This window comes from Rhinopithecus roxellana, chromosome 9 (assembly GCF_007565055.1).
Source record: "Rhinopithecus roxellana isolate Shanxi Qingling chromosome 9, ASM756505v1, whole genome shotgun sequence".
NCBI lineage: Eukaryota > Metazoa > Chordata > Mammalia > Primates > Cercopithecidae > Rhinopithecus > Rhinopithecus roxellana.
Window position 1 is genome coordinate 33,726,533 of NC_044557.1, and position 13,944 is coordinate 33,740,476.

The following is a 13,944-nucleotide window of genomic DNA, read 5'->3' on the forward strand; positions in this document are numbered from 1 at the left end:
GTTTGTGATACTTTCTTATCTGTCAGATTTACACACACACACACACACACACACACACATCTGCTTTTGCGCTTTCATTAATCCGTTTGAAATATTCTATTTTTAATGTTGTGTGGGTAGTGATGGCGCCGGTACTTTTTGTCCCAGATGTTAACAAAATTACAAAAAATTATTGGTACTTCTCAACGGAACCAGGGAGGGTTGTGATATGGAGGCATTTAGGACCCAGGGGAAAGCTAGGCTCGGTATAGAAGGACAGAGAATCGGGCGCACACGCCTCCTACCAAAAATCACAGCCCCGTGTGGAGCTCGAGCTCTCATTCACAGCTTTCTAGAGAAATCTGAGCCCGAACCTGCCAGAATAGGGGATCTCACCCACCCAGTTCAGCAGCGAGGACACCTGCAGAAATACATTACCAAAGCAAGGCTGGGCGGCCGTGTGAAGGTATTTGTTGCCTTTTTTCTCCCCTCTGTATTTGCAGAGCCTCCCCGCCTTTCCCCCGCGCTTGCGATGCCATGGCTGCGGCGTTTCAGCACTTCGGTATGTGGACAGCTCCCATCTGCAATCCCTCTGCACTCCATCCCTTCCGCACCGCACCCCACCCCCCTGCCGCCTCCGCGGTCCATCCTCCTCCCGGCGCCCGCTCAGCCTGCGCCCCCTTACACATCAGCACCCCCATCTCCACCATCACCGTCATCATAGCCACCATCACCAGCGCGGTAACTATAGTCACACAACTGTGTCTTGCCACTTAGACAAAGCCCGAGGTCCGCAGGATAGAGGGAAAGAGCTCAAGTTGACAGGCATAGGAAGGAAAGTTCAGGTGAACAAACCCCTGAAAACAAAGAGAGACGCCTGTTTGCGAGAAAGGGAAAGTGAAGGCAGGAGGGAGAGACCCCAGGCACGGGGACAGATGGGGCACTTGCCAGACACCAGCAGTTAGCCAGCTGCCTTTCAGCAGATTAGGGTCTGTTTAGTTGAGGAAATTAACATGGCCTAGGGCATAATGTGATTCCAGAAAAATAGAAATGTAAGCTCAACCTGTTTCTGCTTTTCCAATGGAGAATCACCAGGAAGCAGAGTGGGGGTGACTGATGACTCATATTCACCCACACGTCCGTTTCCTTTCCTAAGTGTTTAACGCAGAAACTCTAGAATCAAGTTTTTTCTTCTGTTTTTACTAAAATGTTTTGTAAAATCGGGACCCCAAAGATTAATTCTGGCCAGAATAAAAATAAAAATGATGGTAATGATTATAACTTAAGAAAGGGGGCTCTCATTCGAATAAACTATTTGTTCCAATGTTTCTTCCTGTCTACTTATTTCATTTCTATTTCAAATCTTAAACCTCTCTTTGGAGCAAAGAAAATAGATCCCTTGCCCAAATGGCCAAAGTAGTAATGATATTCAGACCAGATGGCCTTGCTTTGTTCATCATCAGTCAAGGACTGGCTCAGATTTGGAAGGCTAGATTTTTGTGTGCTTTCTCAGTAATCAGGTGATAACACCATTTTCCTATAATAGTAAAGGGTAATAGAGTGCAAAAATTGAAAAGGCATTTTATGTAACTCCGTTCTGCCAGGCTCTGCTTTTAGAGTGCTATCATTTTCTATCTCGGCTGAAGGGAAGTTGGAACATCTTTCAAATGTCTGATTAATTTGAACCTGAAAGTCTAAGCCCAAGTCATAGTCCCTATTTGATTTAATCAGGATCATCTGTTTTATAAGAGCTAAAAGGCACCAGAAAATAAGTGCTGAGCCTGTCATAAATAAAAACATTTTGCTGGGTGCTCATTTAATTGATTTTTACTGAACAGCAAAGCATTGGGATTTTTTGACAAGTGTTTTTAATGAAATTAACATCTTAATTAAAAATGAGATTATTTAAATGGGAATAATAGGTCACATGTGACAAGAAAGTTTAAACCAGAGCACAGAAAAGCTTGATTTTAAAGTTGCCCTTGTGTATTTATTCTGTCTCTTAAAGACAGTGAAGCAAATTTCATCTAAACCAGCTTGCTCACCATTAGAGGCATTGTTGAGAATAAAGACAGTCACGAATACATATCTTTCGGAAGAAGTTCTGAGGAAAATTCATACTTAATTCTCTTTTAGAATGAGAAATAGTAGCAATGCATCAAAAGTTAATTACTGCCACTAATTATATAGATATGATTCCACCTGCCTCTAAAATTCATTCACTTTTGGATCCCAAGCAAGAAAACTAGCAAAATATGGGGTGAAATGGATTTTATAGAAGAAGAAAATTTGGTCATCCACATAATGTCCTTGGTTTGGTAATATCCACAGTAACCAAGATCTCTTAAAAGTCCCTGATAAAGGAGATTCTTAAAATTCCCTTTTCTGACTGCAAAGAATGGTTCAGCTCAGACAATTTTAAAAAATGTACGTATTGCCAATTCTACTGCTTCACACCAGAAATGCAGGCCAGGAATCCAGTGCCTCTAGAGCTTCTGTCTTCCTGTGTTTAATACAATCTCCTGGGGCTGGAGAAATTTTAAAACAATGCTGCTTCAGTGAGATTTACAGGCATCTATCTGTAAGCAATGACTTTTCTTGACTGAAATGTTATGCTGAGCTTATTGATTTTTATAGAATGACAGTATCCTGGCTTCCTTACTTAAATCTTTTCTATTGAGAGCTATTTCTCCTTTAAAAATATTTTCAATAACAGAAATTATTCATTTTTATAATGGATTTAAAGGTGAAGAGAAAATGTTTTCCAGCAGTGTCATCATATATTTTTGTAGACATTCTCATAGAAGAGTGTCTCATTTAGAATCACGGAGTAGACAGCTGGAAGGTCTTTCATTTCCCAAAAGGCAAAATCTTGAACTTTTCGGAACTGGTGGTGTCTGCTCACTTCTGAAGGTTTTACAAAGAGAGGCACTTTATTATCCCTAAGAAGTGTATTCACAACTTTACATACTCCCTGATAGCAGAGCGTTCCATCCTTAATAAATGGATCCAGGCTGACTTTGATCTTCTCTACTGTCCCTGTTACACAGTGACTCAGACACAGGAGGCAGCACAGCCGAATGAGTGTACAAAATATGAAGCTTTACTATATGCAATCAGTCCAGAAATATGTCCTCAACATTGCCAACAAAGACCTTCTTTTCAGTCTTCTCCCAAATATTGCTTGTTTTGACTGTTGTTAATTTTATCCAGATATCACCAGAACAAAGTTGTTTCAAAAGAAGGTCCACAGTGTGAATTTTGACAACTCTGCAACCTCTAACTGATGTATGTCTCTTTATTGCAACTCATGTTTAATTACCAGTCTAAGTGTTTCTTAGTTTAAGGGAAGTTTATACTCTTTTGCTTGATTCTTTATGGATTGAAAATGAACTGGCTAAACATCCCCTGCCCCATAAAAAGCTTTCATTTATTGAGATAATAAGTTCATTTTTCTTCCCTACCTCTGATGCCTCCCACAGCCCTTTATTACACCTTCTCAGGTCAGGTTGCCCCAGGCTCTGTCCCTTTATGCACCTGTTCTGTGACAGGAAGTATCCGAGAAAGTTTCCCATGTGGTAGACTAATTTCCTGTGAGCTTTTGTGCTTCCTAATTTCTGAGCCAGCACAAATTTCTCCACATGTGTTTGAGATGATCTGCCCTTGTTTCCAGGATGCTTTTAGCCATATCTTCTGTTCCTAAATATTGTGCAGACCGCTTATGACTCCTTTTCTATCTATACTCCTTAAAATAGTATCAAAGGTCTTAGGCAAAGTTCCATATATTTATGTTTGTCACTTACAAAGCTTATTCAATGTTCATTATTTTATAGTTTTGGAGGAAGTAGGAGGGAAGTTATGGGCCTGGGAATAGCATGGTGCAGGGGGGCACGTTAAATTACAGGATCTATACATAAAAAGTTTCTTAATGTGTGGTCAAATTAAAACAAAATAAAACTTGTGAGATCTCTCTCTCTTTCCTTTTTTTCTCTTCTTCCCTCCTCCTTTCCCTCCCTCTCTCTAAATTTCCCTGCCTTCTTCCCTTCCTTCTTTTGTGGTTGATATATAGAGCATGCAAACATAGTGAGAGTAATTAACTGGGTAATCTGCTAAACTATTATGAGTGCCATTGCTCCATAGGTAAAGAACACATTGTGGGGACTTTTATGTTCCTCTTGGACAGTGCAGTAGTCACAGACAACGTGAGTTCTGTCCACAGACAACGTGAGTTCTGGCCTCAGAGGCAATTAATCTACCTCTCTACCCCTCTGGGTCATTATAAATCCTCTAGACCAGCTTTTCTCAAACATTAATTTGCATGCAAATTGCCTGGGGATTCTGTTACCTGTTCAGTAGGTCTAGGTAAGTCCTGACATGCTGTGTCACTATCAAGTTCCTGAGTTCTGCTGCCACTGCTGATGCATGGACCACTCTTTGAGAAGCAAGAGCAAAGAAAAGTTTTCTTTTTTTAACATTCTCACTTTTATGTCTGACTATTAAATAATAACACTTATTCTAAAACAAAACAAAAACCACCCCATGTTCTGAAGCAATAAGAGCTCAGAAATTCTATTTCTAATTGAGGAGAAAGTTATAAAAATAGCCTCTTTCCTCCCACCTCACCCTTAAGCATGCTGCTGTGTTTTACTTTTCCCAGGCAGTTTTCTTAGCTGTGATTCCTACTGCTGCCATTGTCTGTGCAGTCACATCCAGAAGAAGGTTCACAGTTACATGGATCTGCTGGGAAAACATTTAGTGGGAAAGGGGGCAAATAGAGTTAATGGCTATTTTGGGGTGAGTCCTACCTTTCTTATCTTCCTTTAGGTCCTCTTCCTCAAAAAGGAGAGTCTATTCTTACAGAAATAATCTTTCCCTTTGAAGATAGAAGGCTCAAGGTTTTTGTTTGTTTGTTTTCCTTTCTCTTCCCATTGATACCCCTAGGAAGCACAAATTGGGGTATCAACTGCCAATGACTTCTTATGGGGATAGTTGAATAGCCTACGAAATATTCCAGTCTAATATCCTATGGTTGAACAATTTTTTCCCTATATATTATCTTTGCTTAAGATACATTGAGGTGTAAGGTAAATGCTACTTCAATTAAATACTTTTTCTACCAAACACAGTGAGGAGGAACAAAAATCTCATACTTTCTCTATAAATTGGCTTTCCCCTCAACTCCTTGCATTATTTACCCCAAAGAAAACTGCAAAATGGTGCTAGAATCATCTCTCACATAGGTCCATCTTCCCTGAGTTGGAGTCTATTCTAATTCTGACCTGGCATCTATTTTGTTTACAAAAGTTTTCAGTGTCTCTACTCTGATGGAGCTCATTCCAATCTACTTTTAACATTTCTTAAGAGCAGGAACAAATGGCAGCAAATGATTGTGTGCTTTTTTGCTATTTTAAAGGGAGCCAAGGGAGTCTGCACAATTAGTATTTATGTGGCAAGAGTTAGTCCTAGGCTAGGAATAAGCCAAAGGTGGTGAAATGTGTTCTGTGTAGCACGGGCTAAATTCTGGTTACACCACGTTTTCAGATAATTCAGAGTCTCCTCTCTATCCTTGCAGACTACTCTCCCTGCCCCTAGTACAGATAGTTTATATCTGTAAGTTGGCTAATATTTAAAGAAAGTCAATGAATTCGGGTCACTTTGTTACCCACAGGTCTGATGTTCCGTAGCCAGTACTCATGCAGAAGTCCTACAAACCATAACGGCCAATCTGAAAATTCATCCACCAGAAAAAAGACTCCTTCTGGTCAGTACCATGTAACATGTAATCAACCAGCCTCTGAGATTTAAATATAGGCTAAATAGGCTGTAAGGGAGTGTATTATCTTTCAAGAAAGATTTCAAATAGAGTTACACTTAAAAAGAAAGATTTTTGGTCACTATGAGTTTCAGTTTGGGTTTAGATATATCAGCAGCGTCTGTTTTTATTTCATTCAGTATACAAATTCCTTTTGGTATTTCTAGGTAAAAATGCATATTCAATTTAAAAATTTAGGCCGGGCGCGGTGGCTCAAGCCTGTAATCCCAGCACTTTGGGAGGCCGAGACGGGCGGATCACGAGGTCAGGAGATCGAGACCATCCTGGCTAACACGGTGAAACCCCGTCTCTACTAAAAAAAATACAAAAAGCTAGCCGGGCGAGGTGGCGGGCGTCTGTAGTCCCAGCTACTCGGGAGGCTGAGGCAGGAGAATGGCGTAAACCCGGAAGGCGGAGCTTGCAGTGAGCTGAGATCCGGCCACTGCACTCCAGCCCGGGCGACAGAGCAAGACTCCGTCTCAAAAAAAAAAAAAAAAAAAAAATTTAAAGTAAGGTTTTAGCAAGGGAAAGAGCTATAAGGGTTAACCCAATTCAATACATATTAAAAATTTGGAAACATAAATTCACACATACCAATGGATGAGGTAGTTGGTTAGACTTTCATGTACAAAGTATTGTCACCAGTATTAATTTTTCATTCTTTTCTTGTAAAAGAAACCCACAAAACAAATATGGCTATCGTTTCTTATTTTATATTTGTATTAATTTAAATTTACATGTATTTAAAAATTGTTCTTTGTATTACTAAGAACACCCAGAAGCCATGCAAATTTGAGGTGTTGTTCAGCAGTTATTGATGTTCTTACATTTCAAATAATATTTAGGCTTTACAGATTTTATTTTTCTGATTGTGACAACAATATTCTATTTCCTCCCCAAATGTGGGCAATTCTACAACATCCCTTAAGTGATGTCCTTTAGGAATGACAGGGTATGGATATGTGTCTATTATGTGAGTGTAGTTGAGTGTGAGGGCACTGGTACTCAGAGTGATGTTAAAGAAGGCACCTACTTGGAGAGCAGAGTCTTGGACAAAACGTGAGTAAAGTAGGTTTGAGTGCAAATCTTTGTTCTTTCAGCCATATCTAAATCTCAGATTCACCTTTTCATCTAATAGTAATAACCTAACTCTAAGGATTGGTGTGGAAATTAGACTATATAATATCAAATACCTTGGCACCTAATAAGTACTCCATGAATATTTGTTGGTTTTCTAACTTGAAGACTAGCTCATTATCTGACTTAGCTGTTATGTACCCCGAATACAGCATAATTATAATATCAACAAGAATTTACAGTTAAAGTAAAGTAGATCTTTTCCTTTTACAAGCACTTTTGCCAACACTATTTCATAGAATTTTACCTCAGCACTTCCCAAGGAATTATCTTTCTTCTGTCTATTGCAGGATCATTGTAACAAAGAAAAAAAAAAAATAACTGATATAAAATGCTTTGAAATACTACATACACACATACATATACATATTTTTAGATAAGACATTGCTAATATTATTTTGACTTTTTCCTGATATAGTGTATGTGTGTTTCTGAAGATTATAACAAAATAAATGAGAATAATAGATCATAAAATTACCAAATTGATTTCATTTGAATTATCATACTTTTCTGAAAGCATTTTTATGCTTAAACTCTTTGATTCTAAAGAGTACAGTGTATATTTGTAGATGTACTTTCTTAAGACTAAATTCTGTATGAGGAAATACAAAAAGATTTGTTTCTAATGGAAACTTGAGATGAAATATAAAACTAGAATCTACAGATAACATTATTTTAAATATCATAGTATGGATACTCTTCTTTTCTCCCTCTCATACAAAAATATCATTATCTAATTTTCTAGTTCACTGGAAAATTGTGGACTGGAGTGAAAGGAGGTATCCTCCACCTTGGCCTTCCCAGAGAAAGTTTGTGAATTACTCTCCATGCATTTGAAATGGTGTCTAAACACGGAATCATTTGGGACTAAACCACGTTGCAGGGAGATGGCCTCTGAGGCTTACATGAATCTGCCTAAAGTGGTCTGTTTGATCATCAAGCACATTTCAATGCTGATACCATGCTTGGCACTCTGCTGGGCATGGCAATCAATCCTTCAAACAGAATGACAAGATCTGTTATCTTTGATCTGTCATTTTTGCCAAAGGAAAATACCTAAAGGAAGAGCAAAAATTAGTCATTGCTGGAAAAGGCATAGACAGTTAGATTTTGAACAGCACCAGTCATCTTCCAATGAAGGAAGGAGGAAAAGACGGCAACTGGACATCTGTAAGGCGGAGTATTAAGCCACCCAGGAAAATCTATTCATCCATTGGCATATTTAGGCTCACAGAATGGTAAGTTTGAAAGGAATTTTAGGGAACCAGAGTGAGGTTCTGAAACTTTCAGATGGTCACATAGGTCTTAAATCATAAATAATAAAACCTCTCTGCTACTCATAAGAGAGGGCAGCATAACAGTAAAGAGCATGGTTTCAGAGAAAGATCACTTTTGGCTGAATCCAGTTTCTGCCTCTTAGTGTCTGTATAATTTGGGACAGTCATTTAACCTTTCTGTGCCTTAGTTTCCTCATTTGAAAAATGAGGACAATAATATACTCATTTCATACAGTTGTTCTGAGGATTAAATACTGTAGCCTATAAAAAGAGAGTCTGCAAATGCCTAGAACATAATAAATAGCTATAATATATAATATGAATTATTATTATTAATACTACCAGCACTGAAAACCATTTCTACTTCTTCATGTGATACAAGTTCAATGTATCCATTTACAATTTGGAAAAGTTGAATGAGAACCAAGTCCTTTATGTGAACAAAAGATTATAGTCAAATGAAAATGTTATATTCTGGTGAACATTCTTCATATAGCCTTTCTAGTGCCTTAAATATTATCAATTGAAGTTGTTATTTAAGTAGCAGTCTATTCAGACTTCTGATACAAAGAATTTGCCTTTAACGTAAAATATCTATGTTATCCTAAGTTATGAAACCCAGTGACCCTGGCTTGAGTGTTCTCCCCAGAAGCTTCTACTGTATGCTGAGCACAGAATAAAGATATAGATTGAAGAAAATTTATTTCGGATATTATAGATGGGAGGCAAAGCTATATGTAGAAGCAGGCCATGAAAAATGCAACCTCAACTTTCCTTTTGAACCCATAGTAATTTATCTCAGAAACAATGTTGAGTTCCCTGAACTGTAAGGTAAGTAACTTGCCCCAAGCTTTAAATCTTCTGTAAGGAATAAGTCATTGCTGTGCCTTGTGCTTTAAGCACTGTGTTCCATGGGTTGGAACTGTGAACATTACCTGGCATACTCTAGGGAGGTGAGAATCTGAAGCACAATGTGATTAGGCTAAATTCTCCAGGAAAAAAAAATACTTTGCAGATGAGGAATCATCAACATTAATCACAACATCTCATTTAAGGATAAACTGTCCTGGAGGTACTGAAACACTTATTCACTCATTCAAACATTTTGACCACTTTCTTTATTCATGTATTCTAGGCTTATTTACTGAGCATCTACTTCATGGCAGACACTGCGCTAGGCACTGAGGATGTAGTGGTGAATGCAATGAAGTCCCTCTGCTTGTGGAGCTGACCCTCTTTTGGCCACACCCTGTATCAGGGATACACAGATGAATTAAATCCAGGCCTTCTCTGTAAGGTGTTCCAGATAAAGAGAGAGAAAGGAAAATGGCAACAGAATTTGGTGTGGTCAGGGGTGTGGGACTACTGTGACCTCTGAAGGCCAGGAAGGGTTTCCTGGAGAAATGAGTTTCAAATTCACTTCTGAAGGGCAAAGAAGAGTCGATCAGTGGTTATTCTAGGCAGAGAGAGAGAGCAGCTTTTACCAAGGCACACAAAGGTGAGAAGAAACTGCTGATGGCTGCATGGCCAGACAATAAATCTGGAGAGTTATAAAGAGACCAGAAGATGAAAGGTCTTGAAATCATATTGCATAGTTTTATACTTTATCCTAGGACAACTAGATGCTAATGATGGATGTTAATCAAGGAGTGACATAAGCATATTTCAACTGTAATACAGAGAATGGGTTGAAATGCAGAGAATGGACTGGCAGCAAGCATACCAATAGGGAGAATGTCACAGGACTGAACAGATGAGTAGTGATGCAGTCTAAACAAAGTCAGTGATCATGGGGATGGAAATAACCAGGCAAGTTTGAAAAACATTATGGAAGTAATTGCCTGGTAGTGGGCGGTAAGAGAGAGGGTGGAATAATAGTTGACTCCCAGGTTTCTAGCATGGGAAACTGCATAGAAGATGATGTCATTCACTAAGAGACAAAGGTGGAGGAGCAAATTCAGGATAAGGAACTATGATTAGTTTAGTTTTGAACATAATGAGTTTGTGTTGTCTGTGAGTCAAATAAGTGGAGATGTTCAGTAGGTTGTAGAATGTGCAGCCTGAAGATCTGAAGGGAGCTATGGACTGATGTTGTAGATGGCAGATCATGGGGTCAGGATCTTGGAAAACTCTAGCATTGAAGATGTGAGCACAGAAGGAGAAGATTGAGCAGAGAGGGACAAAGGGCTAGGTGACAAATCAAGGGTAAATGGAGTTACAGAAAAGAATGGAAAAATGGGAGAAGGAGGTCTAAGAAAGATGATGTATTCGGCATTGAATATTGAGAAAGCTCACCTACAGTAGGTGCTGAAGTTTGTTTGTTGGATGTAGTAACAAAAATGACATTCACTAGTAGAGTGACCATCTGTCTGAGTTTGCTTGGAACCTGTTGTTCTAGCATCATTGTTATTAACACTCTGTAGTGCCTAAGTTTGGATAATAAGTTATATCATCATCCGTGTCATTGATCAGTGTGAATAGTTTCAGCAGCATATCAAAGATAGATTGCAATGAGTGTAGGGAAGAACTGGAGAAGGAAGACACTAGGTGAGGCCATTTTCTGAAAGGGCTGTTGGAGAAGGAATTTTAACGTCAGGTGGGCATTGAACTAGACAGATTTTGAAATTTCTTCCAATTCCGGGAAGAGTTTGTAGTACTATTTTCCTTTACTGTTATGAGTCCTCAAAATTAGTGAGAAGTAAGACTCTTCTGTTTCTTACAGAACATCACAGAGCTAAATTCTATTTTCTTACAAGTTATTTTACAAAGCCAATATTTTATAAATGAAATTATTTTTATTATTCTATTGTCTTGAAAATGAATACCAGTTACTTAAACTGTCTTTTGTCTCCTCCATATCCAAAGACATATAAAGTAGAAACAAGTGAGCTGATTGTCTCTCTTAAGAAATTACTGTTAGTCCTAAATTAAGCAGAACAATCATCATTTCAGTAATTTTGTATGATAAAGCATTACCAATAATGATTAGATTGGGATTCAATATTCTACCTCTTATTGCAGAAAAGATTGATGTAAGAAAGCTAGGAAAAATAAATGTCTCTAAGTTTATTTATAATTAGTGTGTCTTCTGATTTTTGGAACTTCCAGGTTAGACCAAGCAGATGGCTGCAAGAGTTTAAGCATTTATATTTAAAATAAGATACAAACAGTATGGGTGTTCCTCTGTATATCATTTTGGTGGAGAAATCATAAAGGATGTATCTGAGGGTATTAAAATGTCATAAGTAAAACAGCATCTTAGGAAAACAGGCAGGTTATATACAATGGAAGGATTTTTAAGCCTATATGGATATTGGGTTGGGTAGAGAGCCAACCAAGAGTCTCAAGTCCCTCTGCTTTCGTAGTTAAAAGAATGGCAAATGCAAATAATAAAGCCATTTGCAAATGTCCCTGTAAGCCTCCTTGCCCATCGTTGAATTTGTTATTGGAGGTCAAGTTTCCAGCCATAAGCCCGTTCCCATCCCGACTCTTCACATATACTGGTGGGGGACTCCTGTGAGTCATGAACACCGGTGGGGTTAAAATAGGGGAAGTTTTTTATAGTTAAGATGCAAATGGCTGGCTTTAAGAAAGTGGGGGAAGGGGTATTTCTGTGAAAGATACTTCTGTTTGAGAAAAGAGGCCAATGGGAAGCATTAAATTGTACCATAGCTATAATTTCTCTTCCATATCTAGGCCTGTGAGTGGTCCCATAAAGCATGCTGTCACAGAGAAGTATCCTTCTCTCCTCTCACTGTTTCTTAAGGTAATTAATAAAAGTGCATGCTTTTGCTAATCTGATCAAGCACTATTAAATTAGTCAATGGAACTGAAATGTTCCCAAACATATTTCAAATATTTGCATATTAGATATTCAAGTTATCTATAATCAACTTATGCTCAATACCCCATTTATCATTCGTTCTTTGGACACCTAATCTAATCAGACCCACAGCCTAATATACTATTTTTTATCTAAGCTCCAATTAATTTGCCCAGACTTTCTTTGTATCATCTCTCTTTTGTTTCTTTTGTGTGTATTTGTTTTTCAGTAAGCAATGGCCTCAGTTTTGCTTCTCTTTTGGATGAACACCACCACATAGGGCCTGAATGTGAAAGAAGACCCTCTATTTGTCTGTTCTGGGGCAGTCTGGTAGTAAAACACCGTTGAATGGGACACAGATTCAGCAGACCATCAGGTGAATGGGACCAGTCTCTCTTCTTCCAAAATATCAGAAGTTAAGCACTTGGAACGGAGATTTGACCAAGATGACCCATTTACAGGCTGGACTCAGTCCAGAGACTATAGAGAAAGCTCGCCTGGAACTGAATGAAAACCCAGATGTTTTACATCAGGATATTCAGCAAGTCAGGGACATGATAATCACCAGGCCTGACATTGGATTTTTACGTACAGATGATGCCTTCATCCTGAGATTTCTCCGAGCCAGGAAGTTTCACCAAGCGGATGCCTTTAGACTCCTGGCTCAGTATTTCCAGTATCGCCAGCTAAACCTGGACATGTTCAAAAACTTCAAGGCAGATGATCCCGGCATTAAGAGGGCTCTGATCGATGGATTCCCTGGGGTGCTGGAAAACCGAGACCATTACGGCAGGAAGATTCTTTTGCTGTTTGCAGCCAATTGGGATCAGAGTAGGTAAATGTAGATAGTGTCTTTACTTGGTTTTCCTTACTATAAGCATCATCACTGCATGTTTGGGGTTGTATAGCTTTACATGTAATGAACTTTCATTAAAAAAAGAATATTTCACATGTTCACCCAGGAAGCTTTAAGGCCACAGGTGTGCTGTTCTCAAAAGGCAATTCCAGATGAACAACAGAATTGTAACATTAGAGTTGTAAGAGACCTTAGAAGTCATTATTCTTTTCATCAAAGTGGGTCATTCACTTTAGTAAAATTGAAACTGGATCTTCTAGAAGAATCATATATTCTGTCCTTGGTGTTCTCATCTTTAATAACAAAAACAAAAATGGCATTAGTAGATGCTTAATATCAAGTATTTTCAAAGCATAAAATAATTTCTTGGATCCTTTCCATGACTTGAATTACCTCTCTTTCTCCTGAGTGCCAGACATTTCTATCCAAATCCCTGCTAGACATTTCTCCCTGAAAGACCTAAAAGGGACCCCAAACTTGATATATCCCAAACATCATCTTTCTCACTCTACCTGCTATGTCATCCACCTAGTATCTCAAGCCAGAAATCCAGGAGCCATCCTTGACTGCCCCTTGCTTTGGTCTTTACATCCAATTAATTGGCAAGTCCTACCACTTTCTTCTTATAAACCTGTGAAATCTCTTCACTTCTCTTTGCTTGCATTACTATTGCCTTAATTTAGGTTCTCATCATTTCTTCTCTCATTACTGCAACAGTTTCTTAGCTAGTATCCCTGCCTCTAGTCTCATCTCTTCTGAGTCATTCTAGGTTACACCGTAGCTGGGGTGACCCTTTCAAAATTCTGTTACATCACTTCCCTGATTAAAATTCTTCAATGACCTGCAAAGCTATTGAAATAAAGTAAGGTTCTTATGATCCACCTTCTGCACTTCCTCCTCTGCTTCATCTGCCCTTCGTCACATTCTCTGGTCCAGCTGGTTGGGACTATAAGCCTTGCCTTGAACAGTTGAGGTTTTTAAATGCCTTCCACCCTTTGGACTTGACCTGTCAGACACCCAAAGGAGAGACAACCATCCCCTATCCCAACTCCAATCATCC

At 38.7% G+C, this 13,944-nt stretch overlaps 1 protein-coding gene across 1 annotated transcript in view; it reads left to right on the forward strand.

Annotated features, from left to right (window-relative positions):
• Positions 1-275: 275 nt before the first annotated feature.
• Positions 276-13,944, forward strand: part of CLVS1 (clavesin 1) — a 218,653-nt gene continuing 204,984 nt past the window's right edge. The window contains exons 1-2 of the mRNA XM_010360364.2: positions 276-445; positions 12,258-12,863. Of these exons, the coding sequence (XP_010358666.1) occupies positions 12,409-12,863 (455 nt within the window). The 5' untranslated portion in view covers positions 276-445; positions 12,258-12,408. The remainder of the gene's footprint in view (positions 446-12,257; positions 12,864-13,944) is intronic.